Source organism: Syngnathus floridae, chromosome 1 (genome assembly GCF_059516105.1).
Source record: "Syngnathus floridae isolate MCC-2025c chromosome 1, RoL_Sflo_1.0, whole genome shotgun sequence".
NCBI classification, from domain to species: domain Eukaryota; kingdom Metazoa; phylum Chordata; class Actinopteri; order Syngnathiformes; family Syngnathidae; genus Syngnathus; species Syngnathus floridae.
The window spans coordinates 17,196,118-17,221,670 of NC_142413.1; the positions used below are offsets into that span (position 1 = coordinate 17,196,118).

The following is a 25,553-nucleotide window of genomic DNA, read 5'->3' on the forward strand; positions in this document are numbered from 1 at the left end:
ACGATGGTTGAGTTCAAATATAACCTTGTTTGCAATTTCGATTACTAATGCCTGGCACTCATGCAGGCACTTGCCCAGCTCATTAATAATTCAGCAGCTTCAAACCAGCAATACTACGGTAGTAACTGAACTAGTAAAACGCAATGGATTTCGTGTTGCCATTTCGAGCATGAAAAATAAAAATAAATAATTGTGGTACGCAAAACCCCTTGCCATAGACTACTGATGATTCCAGTGACAGCCTTTTTTTTATTGGGATTTCCCCCCCCCCAAAAAACGTATACTTCATTGGCATCACATTTAAATAACAATGTAACATATCAATGTAACAAAGACATCTGCAAAAAAATATTGATATAATGAGACAACCAAAATATTAGCCTACTGGTAAGGCCTATAATATCGGTGACCTTACTCATAATCGTAGATATACAAACTGGAGCGTCAGATGCTTTCTTCAATACTAAAGTAAATACAATAACAATGTAGCAAGCACTTTAAAATCTATTTTCACTCCTTTACAAGTAACATTGTTTCCAGTAGCATGTTTCATTTTACATTGATTTGATGGTACCCAGGGAAATGTTTATCATACTGTTTTTAGTCATTTAGTTTTAGCCATTACTACCTGATGAATAAATTATTTCAACACTTGTACTGTATTTGCTAAGCATATAATCAACATTCAGCAAAGTATCAAACATTTTAAGACCCCTACGAATTCACTACTAATTTCACTCTCCATTCAATTTTCTTCTGTAGCACTGCTGTCAGTACTATTGGCTGTTGTTGAACATAGTATTTGGTGTTGCTGTGAAAAAGGTTGGAAGTTTTGATTTAAAACGACCAAAAAAAAAAAAAACGCTCATTTTCATCTCGGCTTTTCCTCTTCACTCCACTGGGATAACTACGCTTCATTTTCCTCACAGTTGCGCCAACATGTTTGCTTTTTTCTGATTCAAGTCTGCACATGAGCAGTAAGAACGTGGAAAACCCCAGAGCATGAGAAGAGGAGCAGCCACAACAATTATATCGTATTATATAACAATTATGACGTATTTCATATGGCTAAAACAATAATAATTGCTTTAAATTCAAGAGAATATAACATTTATCAATTTCATATCTTTTGAGAGCCCATGAAAATTATGGGGCCTTGGGCAATTGGCTGTGTTAGGTAAGTATGCCTGTTTATATCAATGATTTAAAATGCAGTTGATACTGGATTCAATTTTAATATGCATGCATTTGTAAGTCTGGGTGTGAAATCTCACAGGTACATATCTGCCATGAAAAACAAACACTTGTTCAATAGTTAACCTGCCTTATATTTTAAGGCTTTGGATGGGATCTGATAATGTTGCATACGTGGTAAGAGTTTTTACAGTATATTAGGGGTGTTAAACTGTATTGACAAATGACTACTTCCTCATTGGTAAATCACCACAGTGCTTCCTCATTCTCGCTAGCATGACCCCATGATAACTGAGCGAAAAGGAGAATGACTAAGCTTGAGTCCATCATTATTGTCAGGAGCAGCACAAGGTAAACACAGAGACTAAGCTATGCGGAGGCTCTAAAGAGTTTCTGGACTCCAGTTAGGCCAACTTGGATTAAATCAGGAATTTGGAAGCTCAGAGAACCCGTAAGGCTCGAAATCATGTCTGTGCCCACCAGAGAGGTCCACAAGCGGAGGGCACACATCACAGCTCTGCCTCTCTACTACACAGGGCACCTGCTCAAGAAACACTCCCACGAGACGGTGAGGGCAAATGATAAGAACTGATTTGGGAATAGGAATGTAGCGTGAAGCTCAGCCATCCTAATGTCATTATCATCTTCAGGATTTCAAGAAGTACTTCGCAGAACTGCGTGGAGACACCTTGTTTCTGTACAAAGACGATAAGCAGGATACAGTGAGGCCACCTCTTGCATTTGCTTTATTTATGATTGGCTAAAATCATCATTCAACAAGCATAACTAGAGAGACTTAAATACGAATATATTGTGCTGAATAATAATGATAGCAACTAGAGTGGAAGGTCGGCTGGAATTACTCTCTATCCACTATCCACTGTATCATAGCTGTAAAAAATTCAAATTAATTTTAGTGGCAAATAAATCTTTCTTTTTTTAGGAGCTGTGGGAAGTGGTGAAAACAAATGCTTTTAAAACCGATTCGGGGGAAAATGGTACAGATTTTGGGTCCAGTGAAAGGAACAAATCCTGTTATTTATAAATATTAAGTAGACACCTATTTTTTTGCTTTACTGGGCCACGTAAAATTCTGTGGCAATCTGTATCTGACACAAAGTGATTTAGTTGTCGCCATTCTGTAAAATACACACCCACCTGTGAAAACGGCATAATAGTGTTATAATGTATTATTTAGTCAATATTTGTTAGAGAAGAGTCACCCGCTGACATATAACTGGTACGTTGTATTAGTGCGACAGCAGTGATGTAATTAACTGTGCCCTCCAGTAGTGTTTCAACGCTATGTTCATAACTACACAATCCATCATATATAAAAATGAGACTTTAGTGATTATTGATTTGGCAAAATGTAGAAGATTCCCAGTCATAATCCAATAATTGACTGGCATTATGTCTAATTATATATAACTAGACATAATGCCAGTCAAATAACATTACTTCATGATGTCCTTCCTCTGTCAGTATACAGAGAAGCTGAATCTGCTGCAGCTGAGGTCCATGCAGTTAGCATCCCCATATCAGAGGAAGATACCCACCATCTTCATCATCACGATGCATACAGAGGAGGTCCACTTGAAGGTATTGGTATCCAGTCCAAAATCCAGGCTGTAATGCAATCACTACAATTTATTTGAGGAGAGTGATGGTATTTTTTTTTGGTGGGGGGGTGCAGCTGGACAACCCTGACACAGGAGAAGAGTGGCGGGCTTATATCATGACTATGGTCAAAGTGAGTAAAAACACACACACGCACACACGAATAACAGGTAAGCATTTGAATAACTCAGCAAGCCATACACAATTTATGAAAACAATTGGGCATTTTTGAAAAGCACTAGAGAAACAAATTGCTGTATTAGTTGTACTAAGTTCATCTTGTTTTTCCTTTTTTAATCACTTCACTGGTTTCTTTTATATTAAAAAAAATATATTTTAGGTGCATTACCTGACATGTTTCGGCGGTTGCTTCCGCTGATGAAGGCGGAAGAAACCGCCGAAACATGTCAGGTAATGCACCTAAAATAATTTGTTTGATATAAAAGAAACCAGTGAAGTAAATTGCTGTATTTTATATTATTAATGGACATGGTACAATATGTAATCAAACCACTGTTCATAATTTCACATTCGGGGCACTTAGGTAGGATACAGTAGCTACGTAGTGTGGATGAACAGATGGACATCCGTCCATAAAAAGATAAAAAGACAGAAAAAAGAGAGAACGAAACGAAGATATACATGGTGGGAATTTTGGAGTTCTTTTTTATTGACATATTCAGGGTCGGCATGCAAGGGACAAACCCACAGTATACCCAACCAGGAAGGATTCTTACATCAGGTCAACAATTAACTAACCCATTTAAACACAAACTTGCTTTCCCTGATATATAAAAAGAAGAGAAAAAAAAACAGCACAGACCAGCATGGTTTCATTGCATTTCTTTTTCAACAAGACCAACAGCAAAAGCAAAACATCACAGCCAAGATTAGAACAGCTTAAACCTTCATTCACTGATAAACTCGCTTTAGGAACCAAGCCTCATCCACCCAGCTGGGTCAGCAACTCAGCATGTTGATGGGGCCCGCCCAGGAGCTGGTGATCGTTGATGACCCACTGGTTTTGCTGGTGTCACCAGGACAAATACAACATGTTGGTCTTGCTGGGTGTCTGTGGCTTAGTTGGTAGCATTGTAGAGTGACTAAACATTCGCCCATCTGTCCGTCTGTCCATCTATCCAGTTGGATGTAAAAGTAATTGTATGTTACTCTGTAGAAAGAGATTCCCAGCCAGCTGCAACTCCTGCCCGGCCAAAGGTTGCTGCTTGAAGATGCTCTGGCTCAGGAGAAGATAAGAATTTCCCAAGTGGAGAAACCCCCACTTCCTCCTCGACCTGCGCACCTTCTTGGGGCTTCCGCATCCGTGCCCCCACAAAAGGAAACGCATGATCACATCAGTCCAGAGATGTTACCGTGACTATGATTTGTTTATTTCTCTAGTGTTTATTTTTTATCTAGCCATTAAATCTATTCTCCGATTCTTTCAGGTGTTTCTTCAATGTAACCCGGCAGGAAGCTGAGAATATGTTGTGGCGGAACCCGGAGTTTGGAGACATCATCCTCCGCCCATCCACCATGGCCAACAACTATGCCCTCACCCTCAGACATGTCACAGCCAAGTACGTTACTGAATATTATTAATAATTACTTTATTGTCTGAGACGATACCCGAAAATGGCAAGTGTATACCAAGGGTACGCTAAGAGTATCATAACAGTCACATAATGTAGCGTGAGACACAGGAAATGTTTTATTAAAGTATTTGAGGCACTGTATTTGTAAGGGACGACAAATATAAACATATATAAGTGCCGTATATAAAAATGTTAGTATTGTTCTGAAGTTTAGTTTCTTATCTTTTTAGTGAACAATTTTGAATATGCATTGCAGTCATGATAACTTGTTTTGTTTTAGGGGGCCTGTCATGAAGAACTATAGGCTGATCTACACCAAGTCGGGATTTATCATCCAATTAGAAACAGCAGTATGTTTTTCCAGCTCTCAAAGCATTATACTTATAAATGCAGCCACAGCTTGAGTGAGTTTAGCAAATATGAAAACTCATCAAGCACTTTATTAGGTACACTCGCACAGAGACTTGCATCCAAGCTTTCTGATCAATTCCACCTTTACACAAAGATAATCAAATTCAAATATGAAAGATCACATTTGTTTTTGTGACTACACAGCAACCACCAAAAGCAGTGTGTAATATTTTTTCGCCTTCATAGAAAAGGTCATCAAAATATTGGAACCAGCTCTGAGAATGCAATCACTGTAAACTTCACCCGCAATAACCGGATTACAAGAATGTTGTTATATTCTGACATCGTCGACACAGCATTGTGGTCAATGAGATTTTTGATGTGCCTCACACAGTCGGTTTCCCTTCAGGTGACAGTCTCCTCCCTGCAGGAGGTATTAGAATATTTTCTAGAGAAGACAGAATACAGGCTTCATCCTTACACACCGGGGGGCATCTACGAAACTCGCATCGGTGAGTACTGCATGGGATTGGTGACCGTTTTAAAATATTGGAATGACTGAAATCCTTTCACGCAAATGTGCTAATATAATATTCGCAAATGGGTTTCACTTGTATATATGAGTGCACAAATTACATACAAGAGAAAAATGTCTATCATTAGTGAATGTGAACAATAAAGAAAAACAGGAGCAAAAAAAAAAACATTTCAGTGGTGCGTATGTGAGAGCATGCAAAAATAAAAATTCTGCAGCATTTCAGTAATGTGTGAGAGGTCAACCTTAATTGTCACATACTTACAGCGGTAACACATCCCGAGTGCGTCACTCCCTCAACACAGACAAATGTACTCAAGGCACAAGTGGCGCCATCGAGGCTGATGTGTTCACAGAACAAGCCTGGGGAAGGGGAATATGTGGTCCCAAATGAGCACAACTTGAATAAAGGTGCAACTACAAATGTGCCAATGTGTTAACATAAATGTGTTGTGTTAAAATGAACTGAAAGTTTGCATTGCTTTCAAATAGTTCAGCTGGATGAAGAGCGACAAGTTGTACGATTGTGGCAGAACTACACGAAGAGCGAGCACACCAAGTATACCCTCACTGGCACTCACTTGCCATTTATCATGCAAAATATATGATATATAAGATAATAATAATAATAATATAATGTTTGTAATATTTAGGATATTGTTTCAGTTTTTGTGACTACATTCTTTTCTTGAGAATATTTTGCAATGTTTAAAGACAACCGGAAATCTCCCTTTATTACCACAGCTATTGTTTTGTAGGTTTATGAGATTGTAAACACAATAATTCACTGCCATGTTAATAAAAGGAGTTTTGTACAGTATGTCACTTCATCAAGATGACACAGGCTAACTCTAACATTTAGCAGCCTACAGTTCATGTGTATTTGGCGTTGGTCAGAATGCATATTAGTAATGGTGACAGATTCCTATGTGCAAATGAGTAAATAAACCATCCCCAAGATGATCTTTTTTTTTATTATTTCATTTTTTCCACACAAACATGAGCAAGTCAACAAATGTTTCAAAGGTTCTCTTTGTATATGCTGTTTTATTATGTTTTTTTTCATCAGTACCATGGATCATTATACTGTAGGTTTAAAGAATTAAGACCATTCATCGTTCTTTAAAGACAGCAAGACTCAGCAAAATATAGAATTATAATTTTAAAAAAACTCCCTTTCTTTTCCTCTGACATTGTTGTCAATCAGACTATTAATTTGCACATTGTGGGCCCTATTTTGCTAAACTGAGGCCCATGCACTGGGCGTAACTTCATTTTCATGCCAGTGCAAGTCTTGTCTAGCGTATTTGGGGCTGTGCTGCGCTCATCTGGGTGTGCCGGCGGATAAAGCAGCTTCGCCGCTGACTCACCTGCTAATTTGGTGACAGAATGCAGTGTGCATTTAGCTTAAAAAGTAGATCAATCTTCATTTTTGTTCAAGAGTAATGGTTTAGTTCAGCGTATTTGTAAATTTGGTAGACACACTATGCCTCTCTGGGCGTTTCTGCCTCACCCACTAGCGCATCTTCTAATTTGGTAAAAAACGGTAGCGATAAATTCAATCTAAATTCGAGCCTAAAAAAAGCAGGTCTACTTGTTACTGCAACGTCAGGCACGGTAGACTCGGATTTGCGTTTCGACCGTGCTAATTTTGATGCAATAGAGGGACATGGTGGGATTTGCAGTGAAAAGTCTACTTCCGTCCCACAACAGCACACAAAGGCACAAAAGGCCCTCGGTACACCCAATTCTACCAGCGTAAGGTCTAGCGAAATACCAAAAGAAAGAAAACTCCACCCATCCGCAATTAGACTGCGCTCTGCACTAGACTTGCGCCCGGAACGAAAACAGGGCCCTTTGTGTCACTCACTCTTGTTCACACTTTTTAGGGACAGTAATCAGGTAAAGGAATAAATAATACATCTGTAATAACTTACTATCTCTGGGTTTAAAAATAAAACCAGAATAAATTAGGAGTTTGCGTCCCCCAATGAACAACCTGCCTCTGCATTAAAGTGACACTACTTTTCGGTGAGTGATAGTTGCAGGATCCTCTCGAGCTCCTCTTCTTCCTCTTTACGCTTCCTGTGAAATGAGAACAAATCATCCGACTCAATAAAATGATGTAGATTTGATAATGGTCTACCATGACATCCACATGGGGGCAGGTTAAGGTGTTGATCACAATTCTAGATTTAGACTACAATAAATCCCAGTTGTTTGAGAGGGACAGGAACAGAACCCTGCTTCAAATAGCGATAATAACAAAGGTTTTAGAACTGCAGAGAGTGGACATCTTAGTCACTCAAGCAATATCTATACTCCGGCATACAATGATTCCTTGGGGTATAAAACTTCAGTTTTATCAATATATCAATCATTGTGTGGCGACTGTGGCTCAGGCAGTAGAGCTGTTCAGAAACCGACGGGTCGGCGAACCCAGCTCTGACCGAGTCACGTGTCCTTGGGAAAGACCCTTTACACACCTTGCCTTAGGGACTACTGATGAAAAAAAGCCCTTTGGCTAATTCTGGTGCATCTACAGAAATGTTCATTGTCCCTGTCAATTAAACAAAATGAAAAATAAATAAATAAATAGTTTAGATTTTTTTGCTTTGACTTGCAAGCAAAAAAATAATTGAGACCTGGGGGGAGTGAACTTAACTCAGTTCACCGCTGTTTAGCAGATAGTAAACAATTATTAAAAATTATTATAAAAGAATTCAAGCTTTCAGCTGAAGTTCATACAAAAAGATAATTACGTGTTTTGTAGTTAAAAATACCACATAACTTTGTTTTAGCAATGTATTGATATATCTATTTAAAAGCTGATAAACGTAGACCCTCACTTGTCTATCTCCTCTTGTTCACGGCACGACAGCTCCATGGCAATGCGCAACTGCTCATCGAAGCTGCTCGCTCCACCAAAGGGTCCCGATAACTGCGGCTCGGTCGCTGTGTTGTAAGAGAGAGGGTAATTGGGGGTGGGGTTCAATGGAGAGTCTGTTGGAGGCTGGCTGGGGTCCTCCGCATCATCTACCCCTTCTCTGCTAGCCAACGAGATGGACAAAGACTCTTGAATGGCCCTGTCCAAAAACATAGGAATAGGAAGGAAAGACAGAAAGGTATCACTGCTGGGCCTCAGTTGAGGATGACTGGGAGTAGTCGCTGCCCCCCGTGTGGGTTGAAAGGAAGTGCTAATCACAGACTTCTATTCACAGATGCCTAATTATCTTACTTAATTACATGTGAGAGCCTTTCTTCTACCAAATCAGGCAGATACCATCATGATTTTGAAGGATGGAGTTCCACGTTGGATAGCCTGACAAAATGTTAGCTCACCTCTCCAGCTGAGTATCTTCCTCATAAAGGGGCGACTGAGGTCCTGGACGACTGTTGGTCAGAGCCTCCCAGATGGTTACCTAAAATAAAAAAAATCATATAATGCTATATTGGTACCTCTACCTACGACGAACTTAATTGGTTCTACGATCGGGTTTGTAAGTAGAGGCAACGTACTCCCTGAAATATGCTCACGTACTCGTCACTTTCTGGTGCAATTATTGAGTTTTCCAACTGTGTGAGTGGTCATTAAACGCACCTCGTGCAGAACGTAAGTGAGAACTTAAAAAAAAAATACAAGAAAAGAGAAGGAATCTAGCTTCGCTGGAGCGTCAGTTCGGAAGTCAAAAATTGGTTCCTAAGTAGATGCCAGAAAATCACGAGGCTCCAGTTCTTATCTTGAAAAGTTTGTAAGTATAGGCGTTCGTAAGTAGAGCTACCACTGTATTCTAAGCTTTTCAGTTAACTATAGTCAACTCATATTAATTTTGAATACTATTAAAGCCATAACTGATTCCAATGATTGTTCAAACTATCAAAATTGTTGTTCTCGTTTACGTAATAGGAAAGAGCCGTGTGATTGAGGTTGTGTTCTAACCTGGTCGCTCTCTGTGCCAGCGTCCAAAAGGCTCTGCTGGATGGCGAATTGCAGCAGGTTGTCATCCTCGTCTCTCATTGGCTCGCTGCGCCCTGGTCCGAGGGTCGTGTAGTCTGCTGGGGGCTCAAACACCGAAGGGTCCACCTCGCAGTGGAAGGGAGCGGCCGACTGCCCTGTGATGACGGTTTACAACAAATTAGAGATGACGACTACATGTGACTATCATTGCTAATAACTTGCTAAATATACTTTAAATGTAATTTTGCAAAGATGGCTGGACTACTGCCCGATGACTGCTGGGATAGGTTCCAGGCTTGTGTGTCTGAGTTACGCACACCAAAATTGTGTGAATTCATCGTTACCTGCTTCTTCTGAGCTCTCCGGTTTGTGAACCGTCACTGAGCTCACAGGCTCGTCACAGCCGCACAAGTTACTGAAGGTCACTCTGGCATTCAGCACGTGAAACAGCGGAATCTCTGAAGAGCAGAGGGAATTCAATCAGAAAAGCAAATGAGGTAAATGATGACCAGCCCTAAAATGTGACTTTGCTCTCACCTATTTTCACTGGAAAACCTGGGGGCAAGCGTAAGGTGATGAAGTCACGCAGCTTAGCAAAGTGAGCGTTGGAGATGGCCATGAGGTCAATGATGGGCGTCACCTGTTCGGCCAACGACAGCGGGTGGGTCTCACTCAACCACAGATTTGCCTTGAACCTGGAGACAACCAAGGCAGAACAAATGTTGAGATCTATCATGCTGGCTCTTATCTTTTTTCATAATGGCTCAGTCAGTACCTCTGCACTTTGCTGGTGAGCTCGATGGGACGTCCAATGTCCCGGCCATTGAGGTTGAACTCTGGATTGAAGTATTCTTCAGCCGTGATGGCTGTGGGATTATGGGGACTGGCGCACTGGGACACATTACTCTACATGAACACAGGAGAGACGCTGATATGTGAACTTATTCGACAGACAAGCACTGTCTCCTCACAGAAAGGTGCCACGTTGTCGGCATGCTTTTGTTGGTTCTAAATAACAATACAAAAGGATTCGATCTTAATATAAGACACTTGTCCATAGGTGAATAATCAAATGTTGTATTGGATCACAAGGTAAAATTTTGCATGTTCGCTATAATAGAGCGAGAGAAAAAAAAGTTTCTTCATTCTCTCTCAGGGACTAATAAAGTGTTATTCTCGTCAAAGAGGCGGCATGGCGTGTAGGTGGGACCATTTGATTCAGTGGTGCTTACCCCATTGTGAGCAGTGTGCTGTTCAGCTATTCCCAGGAAGGACTGCAGAGGAGTTTTGGAGCCTGAATGGGACATATTGAAAAAAGCATGTTGCATAAACTCAAAGGGGGGCATATGTGTGTTACATTTTAATGTTTTGTGGATGGAGATTGTACTTTTGGTCTGTCATGAAATTGCTCTACGACCTCACCTTTGCTCCGGGATTTATCCTGGTCTGATAAATGCTCTGTTCTTGACCGAGTTACCAACTCCACATTGGTTGCACTGTAAACCTGAATACCATCACCAAGTGTTATTTCTGAATAAAAATGATATCTTAAGTACACCAGAGAGTCTAACCTAACACAGTATATTAATTGTATACAGTTAAACACAAACAACACAAAATGGGTTCATTAGATCGTATTTTCAAAAATACATTACAGTATACGGATTGCCCAAAAAAATACTGCTCTGAGTTCTATATCAAATAATGAAGTCATAAGTCTCACCTTGGCTTCATACCCACTGACCATTTCACTCTTCTCAGAACGCCAGCCCCATATGCCAGACTTGTTCCTAAAAAGAAAATGCACATGTGGGTCACAACTTTCCCATTTTATGTATGCCTCGGTTTAAAAAGAATTCAAGTTATGCTAAAAATATTCAGTTGAAAATTTAACTCTATTTACATATATTCAATACATACAAACGGTTTCAGATGGATCTATGTGTGGTCTATCTATGCTGCAGAACCTATTGGTCATGTGCATAACGCATTGCTGTAGACTAAAAAGTAGTTGTATCCCTCCGTGGCTTAACACAGAAATGAGTTGTACGTAGGCATCCAATCACAAATGATAGATGTGCTAGTCTAATAGAAGATCAAAAATAATTTTATTTTGGTCAGACAATACTATCGACTGTATCTCGTTTCATTATTAGACTTGGGGTAGGGTTTTATTTTTGACAGAGCATGCACCTTACCGCTCAAAGGCAATGTTGCGCGTGTTGAGGTGCGTGGAGACGATGGGCGATGTGAGTCTCTGCGCAGTGTTCTCTTGCGATGGCTGCATGGCGGCCAGCAGGGACGGCGCATCGCGTGGAGACAAGACGAGCGGCTCCGTGTACACCACCTGCTTCTCATGGTCCACCTCCATGACTACCGCCCCATTGTCTACAGAAGAGGACAGATGGCAGTGAAGCACAAAGGGCTTAGTCGGACAAGATTTTGGTTGCGGTCAAACTTTTCCATACAAACCTCCACCCTTAAAAATGTAGCTCCGTCGTCCTTTCAGCCAGGTCATGTGTTCAAAACCCAGGAGGGTTGTGTCTACGCGGAGACACGAGCCACTCTTCCACACCCGATACACGTCACTGGGGCAGACCTTGGACACCAAAGGCACTGAGGGGGAGAATTGGTAGAAGTTATATTTGAACAAAGACAGGAAGTGTGATATCAATGCCCCTGGAATTTATTATTTCTATCTCCATTATTTCCTAAGGGTAAACACTCCACCTGAATCAAAAGCTTATTATGCTCAAACTTTGAGATTCCACAAATAGTGAGGGCCAGCTGGTTTCATTGAGGCCTTAGTACTGAAAAGAATGATGAATAAAAACAGTCACCCCAACTGGTAAACTCCCACTTCATCTCCACATAGAAGTCACGCGCCTGCAACAGATAGACAAAAACAGAAAGACTTGGTGTTAACCAAATTTTATTGAGCCACTGCGTGTATTTTATATCAGAAAAAAAATCTCAAGGCAGACAAAAATGTCACTTAAAAGTAGATATACAAGTTAAATGCGACTTAATGTTCAGGCATCATGCTTGAATCAATCGTGAGGGGGGAAAACAAACAGAAATTGCAGCTCTGATTAGATGAAGCATTTATTGGTTCTCTTTAAACTTTTTTTTGGGTTACCTGTCTAAGTTTACTCAGAAGCTCCGGAATTCCGGCCAGCCGCTCAGTCGCCCGCTTGAAGTCTCTGTATTGAAGCACCAGTTGAACCAGCTCAGGATCTCCAGTGCTCACAGCCTCTTGCAAAACTGAACCCCAAACACATGACTGGTCATCTGTGATGCTTTGTTGAACCCTGCCAGCCCTCAAGAAGCAAACGCGCAGGCACAACAGAGCACCCACTTGTCCAGCCTTGTGCGTTGCAGTGTGTCGGGTCTGCTGTGTATCTGAGCAGCACTCGGGTGGACTCTAAGTGGCCCAGGGACACAGCGAGCTCCAGTGGGGTGCGCCCCCTCGGATCCACTCGTTCTAAATTCTGCTGCGGTAGCGCACACACACGCAACAAGCAGCTTCAGCGCAATGCAGTGCGACACGGAAGGGAAAAAGATGCCAAACAAACCTACCTCTGCCTTTTGCATCGCTTGGTCGAGCTCCTGATACTGATTGTTCCATACCAGGAAATGCAATGGATACTCTTCTTGGGCCATCTTTGACCCTCGATTGACCGTCCAATTAACAATGGGGGGGAAGAAAACTTGCGATGGGACTTAGCGACTTTTGGGGGCTAGCTAGTTGGTTAGTTAACAGGCTAGCTCTAGCAAAGCAGCAGCAAAATACAGTACATAAACCAAAGATAAAAGGGGCGGGGGGGAAGAAGCTTCACTGGTAAAACCTGTCGCAAACCAAATATATACGCGTTGCTGTCGCGAGGAAGTCAACGAAACTGTCGTGTGTGTTTTTTAAATTAGTGGGCTGAGTTGTCAACTCAGCCCACTAATTGGATGTAACGGTGGAGAACTAAGGCTAGTGAGCTAGGCTAACGTGGATAACTGGCGCTCAGCATAACTGTCTTGCTCCACCTTTCCATCATGAAGGAAAACCACTTAAGGCACCTTACATCCATGTGCGTTCGTTATCTTCCCTTAAGTGAGTGGAATCCGGTCGACGTAAAAGCTTGCCACCCACATCTCTGGTGTATTCGCAGTACTTTGTTCAAATATTCGGCCTTTCTTCGAGTTGGACATCCACAACTCCCCCGGTGTCGGTGACAGCCGCTGACGGCTACGCTCAGCACTTGTCCAATTGAAATCCAAGCGCATCACTTGGAAAGTCTGCGGAATGTGCGTGATGACATTTTATTTCTTAAACAAAACAGGACGCCTGATGCTAGTTTATTTATCCGTAGAGGCGGTCGCGGCTCTTCCTGGTTGAGGAGGGTGGAGCCGCCCATCAGCTGACAGGCTGCAGGTCACTCCTTTATCTTCAACTGTGGTTCCCAACCTTTTTGGCACACTGAGTACCTGCTCACTCATATATGGTGATGGTTATACAAAAACAGAACGTAACACGACTTCAATATATTTTTTCCTCCATAATTTTAACATTTAATTCTTGGCCATTCACTCTCCCTCTCAACAAATCAATAAAAAAAGAGAGAATCAAAGTTAAGAAGAGCACTCCTTAGTTATCCATAAAACTGGAGGGTTTTATTTTTACTAAGTGCCATTTAAAAATAATTTTGAACCCTAAATGTCATGAATCAAACACTTAAAAATAATATTCAGATCTACAATTGCAGCTTTATTTTCATCAGTCATTTGAGACTTAATGAGTCACTTGAGCTGACTGTGGTTGAGCTGTTGTGGTTTTGTTGCAGCTGTGCCACAGGTTATTGATCTGGGGAATAAATTGTTAAATGTTTCGACATACCCCTGGTTGGAAAACAGTGACCTAGAATAATTTTGTCATTTTCACATATTACATGTGTGTGTGTGTGTGTGTGTGTGTGTGTGTGTGTGTGTGTGTGTGTGTGTGTGTGTGTGTGTGTGTATGGGGGGAAGAGACTCAGTACTCACTGAGAATCATTGTTTTTATTTTTCTTGAAAAATACATAAACGAAGTAAAAAAAATCTGAAAATAATTATAATGCTACAAGGATCCCAGTTTTGAACACCTAATAGGGGGAAAACATTTACACAAAAGTATATATATATATATATTCATTTGCAGACATGAGGCTACAAAAGCAGTCTCTGCCAGGAGTTTGTATCAGGTTAAAGTTACTTGTTGGGTGCAACGAAACAGACAATCCTATCCCCATTTATGCCGCCCTCCCTCAAATAAACAAGTTGTACATTTCTACAATGAACTGTGTCTTGATATTCTGTGAGAAAATTTAATTCCAGAAAAATATATCAGAGCTGGGGAGAAAGGGTATACATACCTGCATTTCTCTAAACAATCTCTGTACAAAAAACAAAGTGTTTGGAAATAATAGCACCTGATGTCTAATGGTGGTTGAAAATCCACCACTGTTGTGACACCTGCTCCTTGGCTTGTTATTGGAAACAGCCCCCCACCCCGACCGCTCATGGGGTAGGGTCTAGTTGCCGTATTGATTAGACTCATAATTCTCTTATTCATGCATACTTGCCAAGTAAACAAATTTACAACTTAGAGATTCTATTTCAGAGTTTGGCTTTAGTTTAAACGAATATCAAGCAACAGTTGCTGTGCATGAAGCAAAAAGGTGTCACCAAAATGGAAGCAAAAAGTGACAGACCCAACCAAAAGGAGCTGAAATGTAAAGGGGGTATGTAGTCTAAAACAGCTAACAATGACCTATTTTCTCCCCGCCGCTCAAACGGTAAAACAAAAACAAAAATAAGGACTCCTGAGTCTCTTTAGGTACATTGTCCTTTTCCTCAACAGCAGAAGAGGGAGTAAGCACTCTTGGTGAGGTCACTCCTGCATTGCTGTGGTACATGTGTACTTGAATGTCCTCGCTCTGCAGTGACACTTAAAACCGAGCTTTAGGATATCCTTTGGATCAGTTTTTCATCTGACAGGCAGTAGAGCGTATTGACTGATAGCTCTGAGATAAAGGACTCGCACGCTTTGCGGGAGACGCCTTTACAGCCTCGCAAGTCGAGTAGTGATATGCAAGACAGGCGGCGGAGATACGTTAAACAAGCATCTGTGAGTTTACTGCTCCCTGAAACACAAACAGATGCAGAAGTCATCATTACAACTGGGGGAATAAGACCATGTATTGGTGTTCTGCATTCTAAAACATCCGTCCGTCTCTTACCTCCTAAGTTGAGCTCTGTTAGTGTGTTCCGGGTGGACGAACCCACCGCAGTCAGCAGGTTGATGGAGTGGTCTGTGAGGTTGTTGCAGTGAGAAAGGTCCAGTTTGGTCAAGTGGGGCATGTGGCGGATCACCAGGCGCAGGGTAGAGTCACTAATGTCCAAGCCGGCAAGTCGCAAACACTGCATGGTCCTCAACTGACTGCGGTTGTCACAACCTAGAACATCACCAGAAAGGAAATTCACTGGTTGGAATGCTTCATAGTCACAAAACGTCTTGCAAGTAAAGCAAATATAATATCACTTATAGAGGCTCATTTTCTATTGCAATTTTAGTCAAGGAAGATACTTGTAAAATATGAATATGCAAACATCACTATGACATAGTACTCATTTGTCTTTTGGGAGCATGCCCTTGTGAGCGCTCTCAGTCGCTGTGACTCCAGCCCCAGTGTTAGCATCATCTGCATGCTCCTTGCAAGTGATCTCCTTTTTTTAGTTGGGTATTTGACTCCTATCCCGCTCAATAAATGGCTGAGTGTAGTGGCGACTGTCCCTCTCCTTTTTCTTTTCACATTACTCAGTCGCATGTCTGAAACTTGATCTTAATCCATTTTTTACTCTCAACACAGTCAAAGCATTAAAAATGGGGGGAGGGGCGACAAACAAAAAAAATATTAATAAGTTCATCTACTCAAACGTCAAGATACTATTGTATTAAAGACAACAAAAAAAACACCTGGGGGAGTGACCAAGTCTCTTATCTGAGCATCTTTAACCCCATCTGCATACCGCACGTCCAGAGTGCGGAGGAGAGGACAAGCAGAGGAACAGAGTGCTGAAATGGACGTCCAGGAACAACCTGCCAACATCAGATCCTTCAGACCTGAAAAACAAGATTGCTGATTTAATTTTCCTTTATAATGTAACAAGAACACATGTCGATGACCATTAGACATTAAACAGTCATTCTGCTTGACTTTAGTATCAGAGCCATCAGAGAGGTCAGAAGTAGATATTAACGTACTGATGACACTCATTCCTTCCACTTTTTTGCTGCTGTCTGACAGTCAGATTGCTGAATGCATGTTGCTACATGAGCCTGTAACTGTTCAATGGATTATATCAAAGTGATCACCTGGAAGGCGACCAACAAGCCAACCGAGTTGTTTTTTGGAGATGTTGGTCCAGGAAAGATCAAGTGAAGCAGGCTGTCTCTTTATGATTCCCGTCAGGGCTTGAGGTGTGATGGTGCGTTTGATGCTCAGGTCAATCTGCGCCCAAAGTCGCTTGTCAAGGCACCTGCACACAAGTGGACATAATGGAGTATGACTACATTAACAACAGGCCTAAGTAAAATATAATGTCGAACACTTACCATTTGTACCAATTTTTGCAGACCGCCATACACACACAAAGATCTGCTCGACTTAAGTAGCGGAAGACAGACACCCACACTTCCCTCTCGCAGTCTGGCCTACTCCCACCACCTGCCCTGTCAGCTTCACTACCTCCATCTTGCAAGGCAGACAAAGGGATGCGATGGTGCAGAAGCTCAGAGGAGCAAGAGGAGGAGGCACCGTTGCTCAGCTTAGCTGCACTGCTCTGCTTTTTTCGTTTGGCGATTTCGTGCCCCTCTGTTTGGTGGGATGTCCGTGTGTGGCCACCGCGATTGATTGCTGGCACCTGACCGCTGGAATGTTTATTAGGGTTTCTGATAGGTGGCCTGATGAGGGTTTTGTTGGGGTTGTGTTTTGCCACAGGGGCAAATTGAGGTGTGATTGCCTCTAGTTTGGGAACAATTGCTGAAGGTTCCTGCTTGTCATTGGTTGGCCTTTGGAGTGTCACTTTAATAAACGAACCATTGGCGCCCTGCTCCATCTCATCGCCACCATCCTCTCCACCATTTTGGTTGGTGTCTCGCCTCTCTTCCTCTTCTTGATCTTTGGTTGCTTGTCCTCCTGAACTTGACAGTGGCTGGTTCTCTTTATTGCCTGCTTGCTTGCCATTTTGCACTCGCTCCCCTTCTTCGTCATCGTCAGAGCTGCTGCTGTTAGTGCTGCTGCTGCTGCTACTGTCTTCACTCTCCACTTCCAGCCCCTGATGGTACCTACTGCCTGTCATTCCTCTTCCTGCTCCTCCTCCACGCAGCCTCACCCCTCTCCCCCGCCCTCTGCAAGGCTCTACCTTGGGTTCGCTGGCTAGACTGGGAATAGACTGTAGCTGGAGGGACCCAGTCACTCTGGAAGAGCTTCCGTGAGGGTAGGAGGTGCCCCGACCTCTTCCCTGAGATAGTGCATTTGCTGGAGCGCGCAGGCGCGACTGTAACCTGGCACGCTCCATGACTTGTTTTTGCTACAAATGAGAGGGAATATTTTTTCAACACACATCACGGCTTTACAAAAACATTTCTTGCAGAAGTATGTGTTCAACTTACTGCAAGAATTTTGCTGCGCTCTAGTTTTATCTGTAATTTAAAAGAAAAAAAAGACAGCATTACTCTCACATTACATGGCACAATAATCAAATTTAAATGCAGCAATTTTTACACTAACGATTGCTTACCCTTTTCTTGAGTCGCAGCTCCAGTAGACTTGCTCTTTTACGGCTACGTCGATGCTGCAGTAGCAATTTCTGAGAGGGTGGCGGGGCTGTGGGCCGAGCAGTGGGTCGTGATGTGGCTTTGCCCCGTCGGCCCCGTACGCCAATACCTTCCCGATACGCAAGTTTTGATGGAGGCAAGGACGTTGAACTCTCTGATTCTTCACTTTCCCCCTCACTGGAAGACTGCTATTTCAAGAAAAAAAATATTGTATCATTGTAAAGAAAATATTGTGGGTTATTGGTTAGAAGAGAAAAAAAAAATGAGTACATACATCCGACTCGGAGCCTTTGCTGTTATAACACCGAGGACATTCCCAAAGGCTTGGCAAATCTGTATTTATTTTACCCTCACCAGGATCCTAACAAAATAAAGACATTGAGAGATGTACGCAGCCAAAAAAAAAAAAACAGTTTCTATGTGATTCACTTTTTTTAAAACAAGCTCACCTTCATGCAACGCCGATGGGTGATCCGTGAACAAACAGAGCACTCCATGAGCGTGTGAGTGCTTGGGTGAGATTCCTCTGCTTCGCCTTCTTCACAAATTGCGCATCTGGCTGTATTTGGCAAAGCAGGCTAGAGAGACAAGAAATGTTTGGTTTAATCACGTGCACATTTTGACCCCAGACAACAACAAATTAAAATTTTATTTTTATTTCAATAAAAAAAAATCCCAGGCCCCTTATAGAGAAACTTACCATGAGACACTGTCTCATGACGCAGCCCTTCTTCATTCTTCCAGGCCCGCCAAACTTCCTCATGTCAAGACAGAACTGGCAGTCACCACACTCTTTCCTGCTGCACCCGGCGCAAGTCTTGCACCGCACTCGTCGGCGCCTCAAAGCAGAAATGCGCGATCGTTTGTGGCCCAACGATTTGTGGAGCGGAGGAGCCAAGCGGGAACGGTAAAGGGGCGCTGGTGGAGGTTCTGGGGGTTGGTACCATGATGGCTATATAAAAGAAACCCAAAGAACTTAGTAATTGAAATTGGTTAAAAAAAATTGTTTAACATTGTAATGGCACATTATTGCATTTAAGTTGCTTGTGCATCATATTGCCTGGATGGTATTGAGATTATTTTGTATAATTTAGTAATCAATAGATTCTACTCACTCTTTTGGGCCACTTGACAATGGGTTCTCCAGTGTAGGACAGCTTGGGGATATCCATTGCATGCTCTTTCAGAACAGCCTACACATGAACAAGAGGGGACAAACAATAAAACTCCTCTGGTTGTGTATTATCGTTATCAAGGACCTTAGTTGAATACCAACCCTCATGTCTTCTAATAATGCTTCAGGATTCCCAATTCCAGAAGGGACACACTTTTTGCTTGCAGGCAATTCCTCCAGCTTCCCCACAAGGTTCCACAGCCCCTCAAGCTCAAAGGGTGTCATAATATGCCGCGGTCTGATGACTGGATTGTTTTCTTCCGTTAGGACTTCTTCGTCTTCGGATTCCTTCAACTTTATCTCGACATCACCGTCAATGCCATTGGAGGCACCGTTACCTGTGTTGTTATGGATCCCAAGGTCTGCTCGCGTCAGGCCTGTAAAGAGACAGTTCTGCCTTTAAGCAACAAATCGAGATGGTTGCAGAGCAGCAAGGTTAAATGTTTCTGTAAGGAGTCCTAACCTATGCCGAGCGAGTATTTTTGGAACTCGGGGGTGAGGTGGGAAATGTTTGTCAGGCAGTAGAGGTACCTCTCCAGGACATACCAGCACATCTCGTAGTAAAATGGATAGCGAAACTTGGCTGGGACCTAAAAAGAACACACCGAAATAATTAAGAAAAATATCTATCATGCAACAAGTGGAAAGCCCAACCAGGATTAAAAAAAAAAAATAGACCTGCACTGATACCTAAAGAGTGATGGCCTAAGAGGTACAGATCATGTTGCTCACCCGAGTACGATCTTCAATGCTGTAGATGTTGAGCTGCATGGGAATATTGAAGCTGTGAAGGAAATTACCCCCAAACACCAGGGTGTCCTCAGGTGTGTACACAGCATGGATCCACCCTGCAATGATGGTGATTAGCATTTTTACACTGCAATACAGAGTCAGTGTATTTATTGGTGAGAGACCTGAGGGAATCATGAAGGTGTTGCCCTGCTTGAGCTCTATCCTCTGGCAGTCGTGACACTTGTCTCCCAAGAAGATATCTCCCTGCTTTCCTGACAAAACCCAGTTCTCATACATCTCCAGATTCTGGGGGCTGGGTGGAATCAACCAGAACACCTGCAGGAGGAGACACAGGTGAGGGAGGGTGAGGGTTTCAGAACAAGCCGGTGTAAAGCACTGCCTTAGCATGGCAAAAAGACATGCACTAATTGGGAAGGGATATCAAATATCTTTCAAATCGACCATTATACCATTTATCCCACCGATAAATCAAAAAAATAATTTTGCATATTAATTATTACCAAGACAAATGTGCACAAGATGTAGGCATTCTTTTCATTCACTTTGGGTCACCATCTTCAGTGTATTATCTGTGAATTTAAATGCGTTCACCTAGTGAATGACACGCACGTCAGCAAAAGTGTGCAAGCGGCTGTTGTTAGCTCAGGGTAGCGCATTGAGTGCCTGCGCGTCAGTTGTGGTCACAGCATCTTGTGTATGAATGTATTTCTTTCTTTTGTTAGTTTATTCAATGTAGCAATTGAAAGAGCATTAGCAACAGCAGCTATTTTTCAATCCTTGGGAGAATATTTAAAGACGTTCTAATTAGCGGTGACAGGCTGTTTTAAATTAGCCTTGTGTTGTGGCTGTGTCGTTGCAGTGGGCACATTGCACATCATCTTCTTTCTTAAATGTCTGCAATTACAGAAGTTTGTGCCGAAAAATGATCCATGCGAAGCTTTGAGACAGAGACTTTGTTTCGACTTTGTTTGTGATAGAGTTATTTGATTATCTGCTTCAGCTGTAGGCACTAACCTTTCCTCCTCGGAGTATGTGATACCAGACTGAAGTGCCGCCAAAGTCGATATGGAAATCTGTGAAGCAGCCCTGCACGCTCATTAGACAGTACCTATGACAGGCGAGAAAGGGATAAAAGTGCTTGCTAAAAAATAAATAAATAAAATAAAGATAAACAGGGTGCGAACTTTGCTAATGTTGTAAGACTAAATCCAAGCTACTGTGTGTTTTGTTCATATCTTGGATCAACTTACTTCTGTACTTTGGGATAGTGCATGTCAATGATGGCGTTGGTAGAGTCCCTCTGTCTCTCCTTGAGATGGCGAGGCCACATGTTGTCCACCCAGTCAATCAGGTCCACCTGAAACAACCAAGCATTAGTATGAAACATCGTCTCTGTAAGCGTGCGCCCTGTATGCACTTTTAAAACCATGTGGCAGAAAAGCTGGTGTCTTCTTACTGAAGCAGGTCTTTGGACCAGATTCTCCAATCTGGTGTGGCTGAACTCCAAGCTGATAACATTATAAAGTTTCTCTCTTTCAGATGGCGGAGTCTCGTAGTAGCGCCGCCACTGTGCCATTGACATCTCGATTCCCTTCTGGGTGTTCACATCCATCACGTCAACGATGCGCCGACTGCCTGTGAGAAAATAAACGGGACTTCAGTTTAGTACAAAGACAAGTCAGATTGGGTGTATTGTATATTTTGAACTCTATATTCAGCGGAAAATATTTAGTGACGGAGAATGCTTACCAACAAACACCTTCACATCACTCACGCTAAAATCAGAGTCTGGCATTCTGCAAGCATAAATAAAGCAGTTTGTAATCCACATGGAAATGATTAACATTTGCTAAAATGTGACGTAATGAGGAAACTAACTGTATTCCAAGGCCTTCATCTTTCTCAAAGATGATGGGATCCCTCAAACCTTCTCGTTGGATGTATTCAAACGTGAAATCTTTATAAAAATATAAGCAAACATCGTCTCAGTTTGGCATGAAAAATCATAATAATTGTATAAAATAATGGCATTTTACCTGCTAAATGTTTTAAATAACACTAATGCAAATAATCTTTTCGACTCAAATTTATCTAAAGATGTAAACATTGTGAGCTCACCTTTCCCTTCCATATGTTTGACCAATTCAGAGCCAAACCTGCTACACTGCAATTTTTCATCCAGGTCGAACATACGTCTCCCTTCGATTTCATCGTCAGAGATTCCGTCATCCTGGTACCGCCGCCGTGTCCCAGTACGCTGGTGACAAAAAAAGGTACGTCTTAGCATCTAAATCGCATAAAACACACGCACACGCACGTTCAATAAATGCTTTTCCAATTTCAAAAACATAATTGTGTAAATGATCAATATTGGACAGAATAATTGGAATTATGATTTTTACCCATAATCGAGCAGCCCTACGCTTTGCAAGTTTACATCGGAAGCTCCTTGATTAGTTTGTCCCCATGTTTCAGGACCAAGACTGTGATGCATTGTTGTGCTTATGATTATGCCATAAAAGGTACTTTACGCTCTAAGTCACCATTTTTGGCTGGTCAATACAATAAAATAAAAACTATACAATAAAATAAAAACTAGAGTGTTTAAAATAATAATAATAACTGACAGAAATTACATGTTATATTTAAAAAAACAAACTATGGGTAGAACAAATATGTTTTGGGGTTCATCTTTGTTAATTTAATACATAAGCTTTCAAAGTCTGTGGGGTATTGAGGTAGTTCTTGTATTTGATCAGTTGATGGTTGTTCATCTGCTATTTGGAAGTTCAAACTCAATTTTAGGTAGATCTGATCGGCAGACATTTTGCAGTTGTTCCAAATTTGGTGATTGCCTGTGATGTCAATTTGCCAATCGATCATCCTCAAAATAAGACATTGAAGCAAACAATCTTGCTCACTCCAGGGAAGTTTTACACTGCCATGGTTAATCATTGGAGCGTTCTCATTATATACAGTGGTTTTGTTTTCCCCTTTTCTTCTCCCTTTGGGAGGGGGATGTCAGGATTTCCCTCCTATTTTTGGTGTATTGAATGTTTAGCAGCGTTTTGGGGAGAATTTTTAGGGTTTAATTGTTTTTTCCCCCCCTACATTTCAATATGCACCTTAACGTTAATTTGGGGCATTTGTGGGCGAATGGCAGGGAATTGGCAGTAAATAGGTTTTCACTAGATTGGACAGAGTCGTCCATATTCCAATCAGATTGGTGATACATTTGTATCTAAACTCGCAGCTCAACTCCAAAATTCTGATCGTGCAGAGCCTAGTTATGCCATTTTTAAATAATTATATATTTTGCATGTAGTTTTTAATTACACAATGCATAGAATGATCTTTCATCAACCTTGTACCAAACAATTCTCAGAAAAAAATGCTAGAAACAAAAACTTAAATGCGGTGAAACAAAGCTGAGAACACACTAAAACTCATTTTGATAAATGAAATGAAAACTAACACTAATGAAAAAGGCCAAATTAGTGATCCCAGGATTCCTGCATGTATTATTGCTTGTTTAGTCTTAATATTGACACTATGAAAATACTTCGTTGTTAGGACAAAGATTGGCATACAAGTTGGCAGCCTTAAACCTATTTCCCCATGAAGCATGAGTGCACCAGAACTGGTGTTGATATTGGACAGAGAGAAGAATATAAAACAATGACTTTTTAGGACGTTGACAGAAACAGAAGGATAAATTGCATTAGAACAGCATTCTAGTTCATGAGGGTCCCAAACAATACAGCACGACAATAGAGAAGGGGTTAATCTTCCACACATTGCCCCTCCTCCTTGCCATTCTCCACATGTAACACTGTTTGGCTAGACAGATGGATCAGGCTCCGAAAAAACGCTATCAGATATCCCCACCCCCACACCGTTCTTTATGTCAGTCAACTGTATTAAATCAAATTGTGGGCTTCGAAGCTGTACACAAATAAAAGTGTGTTATAGCTTATAAAATTGCAAAATAAAATGCTACATGTTTAATTGGTACATTATTTCAATGTTTGCTATATTTTATCAGGTCACACTCCGACACATTAAAAAACGTGTTGGAAATAAAGTGTTAATAGTGAAGATATCAATAACGCTGATGTAGATGCTTGGATTAAAAATCTCCCAAATGGGGTCCCTGCACCCAAATGACGATCTACTCCAATATAACTAACGATTCTGGAATCAGAAAAGAATCTGATAGTCTAGAGTGTGAAGCAGATCACAGCAACACCGTCAGGTCAAGACAATGAACTTGACCCTCTCTTGAACCTAGAGTCGTTTAGACACGTCCATTGCTCCAGTTTTACGACCCACGCCAAACCAAACAACAACAGACCACCGCCGCAGTGTCATGTGGCCCAACACACCAAACAAATGATATGAATCCAATTTTAAACGCAATCCTAAATTTGTTAATAACCATCACGAATTGCAATCAGCTGCTTTTTTGCGACACAAGACAAGAGTCAGGAAGACGCACTTTACTTACCAGCCGTTTGCTGTATCGTGTATGAGTATCCTCCATAGTCTCTAAACGACAGGAAAAGTCTCATGAGAAGCGTAAAGGCAAAAAAATAATTAACTACAAATCCCGTGTTCTGCAATGTTTTTGCGCTGTTTTGACACTTGGGTTCTTCTCGGTGGGGAAGCTAGCTACACATCAAAGCTAGCATTAGCCAACCCTGTTGTTTAAGCCAGGAAGCTAAGGCGAGCCTCTCGTCTAAAACAATTATTCAAAAATAAATCGCGTCCATTAATATAGACGAGTGTCGACTAAAGGTGGGTATTTAAAAAGGGAAATCCCAGTGTTTAAGTGGTGGTAATTACACGGCACTACTTCTGTCGTTGAAAGTGATCGCAAGCTACCTAGCCGACGTTAGCATCAGCAGTTGTGAGCGTTCCAAGCATTTTACCTCTACGTTGAAACACCGTTTAGTCGCAGCAGCCGGGGTGACGCTTCACAAGATGAGCGAGAAAAGCTTCTCGGATAAGTTTGTCCACATGTTACGAGGCCGAAACGCTGGTGTATTGTTGTGTTTATTAATATGCCATAAAGTTAGACGGATTCGACGCTACGAGCCGCCATTTTCAGCTGGTCAAACAACACACATACGCACGAACCTAGCACGGAAAAAAAAAAAAGATTTACCACACCCCCTACTTACCACAGTGTTTCCATAAATTTGCGTAGAAGCCCTCCCATTGGACATAGCCTGTGCTATTTAAGCAAGATTAGAATACGTTAACATACAAGCGTGTTTGATTTGTACATGGGTTTGCGCCGTTCAGTTGCGTGGGGCCAATCATTTTTACTACGTATATATTTTTATTAAATCAGAAGCAAGTAAATTTCACTAGAGTAATGTAGATTTTTTTTTTTGCGCTGATTCCAAATCTGCCCTCTTTTCCTCTATCACAGTAGCTTTACATATAAAACAATAATAATAATGATGATAATAATAATAATAATAATAATAATATGCATCCAT

The 25,553-nt window shown here is 41.6% G+C and overlaps 3 protein-coding genes across 5 annotated transcripts; 1 reads left to right on the top strand and 2 right to left on the bottom strand.

Annotated features, from left to right (window-relative positions):
- Positions 1-859: 859 nt before the first annotated feature.
- Positions 860-6,258, top strand: LOC148404337 (signal-transducing adaptor protein 1-like). Its single transcript, XM_088379720.1, has 10 exons — positions 860-1,762; positions 1,845-1,916; positions 2,680-2,796; positions 2,891-2,947; positions 3,992-4,188; positions 4,263-4,394; positions 4,690-4,759; positions 5,170-5,272; positions 5,563-5,706; positions 5,788-6,258. Exons 1-10 carry the CDS (start codon positions 1,661-1,663, stop codon positions 5,901-5,903), a joined length of 1,110 nt encoding a protein of 369 aa, XP_088235846.1. The 5' UTR covers positions 860-1,660; the 3' UTR covers positions 5,904-6,258.
- ankrd13d (ankyrin repeat domain 13D) lies at positions 6,254-13,671 on the bottom strand. Of its 2 annotated transcripts, none has more exons than XM_088379706.1 (16): positions 12,833-13,671; positions 12,612-12,744; positions 12,393-12,517; positions 12,094-12,139; positions 11,726-11,869; positions 11,452-11,641; positions 10,977-11,043; positions 10,676-10,757; positions 10,486-10,547; positions 10,029-10,159; positions 9,791-9,948; positions 9,598-9,711; positions 9,236-9,408; positions 8,638-8,717; positions 8,145-8,381; positions 6,254-7,380 (listed from the first exon to the last, which is right to left on the bottom strand). In XM_088379706.1, exons 1-16 carry the CDS (start codon positions 12,914-12,916, stop codon positions 7,317-7,319), a joined length of 1,890 nt encoding a protein of 629 aa, XP_088235832.1. In that variant the 5' UTR covers positions 12,917-13,671; the 3' UTR covers positions 6,254-7,316. The 2 variants fall into 2 exon arrangements, with proteins under 2 accessions (XP_088235832.1, XP_088235826.1); XM_088379700.1 differs by having other exon boundaries at positions 12,612-12,747.
- Positions 13,672-14,280: 609 nt separating this feature from the next.
- kdm2ab (lysine (K)-specific demethylase 2Ab) lies at positions 14,281-25,203 on the bottom strand. 2 transcript variants are annotated; one of them, XM_088379689.1, is made up of 23 exons: positions 24,978-25,203; positions 24,554-24,594; positions 22,165-22,303; positions 21,925-22,003; positions 21,796-21,842; positions 21,503-21,681; positions 21,297-21,403; positions 21,061-21,154; positions 20,208-20,361; positions 20,026-20,141; positions 19,757-19,883; positions 19,396-19,670; positions 19,235-19,312; positions 18,820-19,071; positions 18,569-18,697; positions 18,394-18,480; positions 18,083-18,304; positions 17,955-17,984; positions 16,896-17,872; positions 16,656-16,819; positions 16,257-16,403; positions 15,520-15,735; positions 14,281-15,423 (listed from the first exon to the last, which is right to left on the bottom strand). In XM_088379689.1, exons 2-23 carry the CDS (start codon positions 24,587-24,589, stop codon positions 15,242-15,244), a joined length of 3,837 nt encoding a protein of 1,278 aa, XP_088235815.1. In that variant the 5' UTR covers positions 24,590-24,594; positions 24,978-25,203; the 3' UTR covers positions 14,281-15,241. The 2 variants fall into 2 exon arrangements, with proteins under 2 accessions (XP_088235815.1, XP_088235804.1); XM_088379678.1 differs by having other exon boundaries at positions 18,083-18,307; positions 24,978-25,202.
- Positions 25,204-25,553: the final 350 nt, after the last annotated feature.

What these genes read in the sequence shown, in the direction of transcription:
- LOC148404337 (XM_088379720.1), top strand. Translation starts at nt 1,661, where the DNA reads ATGTCTGTGCCCACCAGAGAGGTCCACAAGCGGAGGGCACACATCACA. An exon ending in AGAAACACTCCCACGAGACG is followed by an intron (nt 1,763 to 1,844) that starts GTGAGGGCAAAT and finishes TATCATCTTCAG; the next exon opens with GATTTCAAGAAGTACTTCGC. An exon ending in CATCTACGAAACTCGCATCG is followed by an intron (nt 5,273 to 5,562) that starts GTGAGTACTGCA and finishes ACATACTTACAG; the next exon opens with CGGTAACACATCCCGAGTGC.
- ankrd13d (XM_088379700.1), bottom strand. Translation starts at nt 12,916, where the DNA reads ATGGCCCAAGAAGAGTATCCATTGCATTTCCTGGTATGGAACAATCAG. An exon ending in CGCAACATTGCCTTTGAGCG is followed by an intron (nt 11,044 to 11,451) that starts GTAAGGTGCATG and finishes TTTTCTTTTTAG; the next exon opens with GAACAAGTCTGGCATATGGG. An exon ending in CTCACCAGCAAAGTGCAGAG is followed by an intron (nt 9,949 to 10,028) that starts GTACTGACTGAG and finishes GGTTGTCTCCAG; the next exon opens with GTTCAAGGCAAATCTGTGGT.
- kdm2ab (XM_088379678.1), bottom strand. Translation starts at nt 24,589, where the DNA reads ATGGAGGATACTCATACACGATACAGCAAACGGCTG. An exon ending in CCCATCGGCGTTGCATGAAG is followed by an intron (nt 18,481 to 18,568) that starts GTGAGCTTGTTT and finishes TTATTTTGTTAG; the next exon opens with GATCCTGGTGAGGGTAAAAT. An exon ending in GCAAAGGCTCCGAGTCGGAT is followed by an intron (nt 18,308 to 18,393) that starts GTATGTACTCAT and finishes TTCTTGAAATAG; the next exon opens with CAGTCTTCCAGTGAGGGGGA.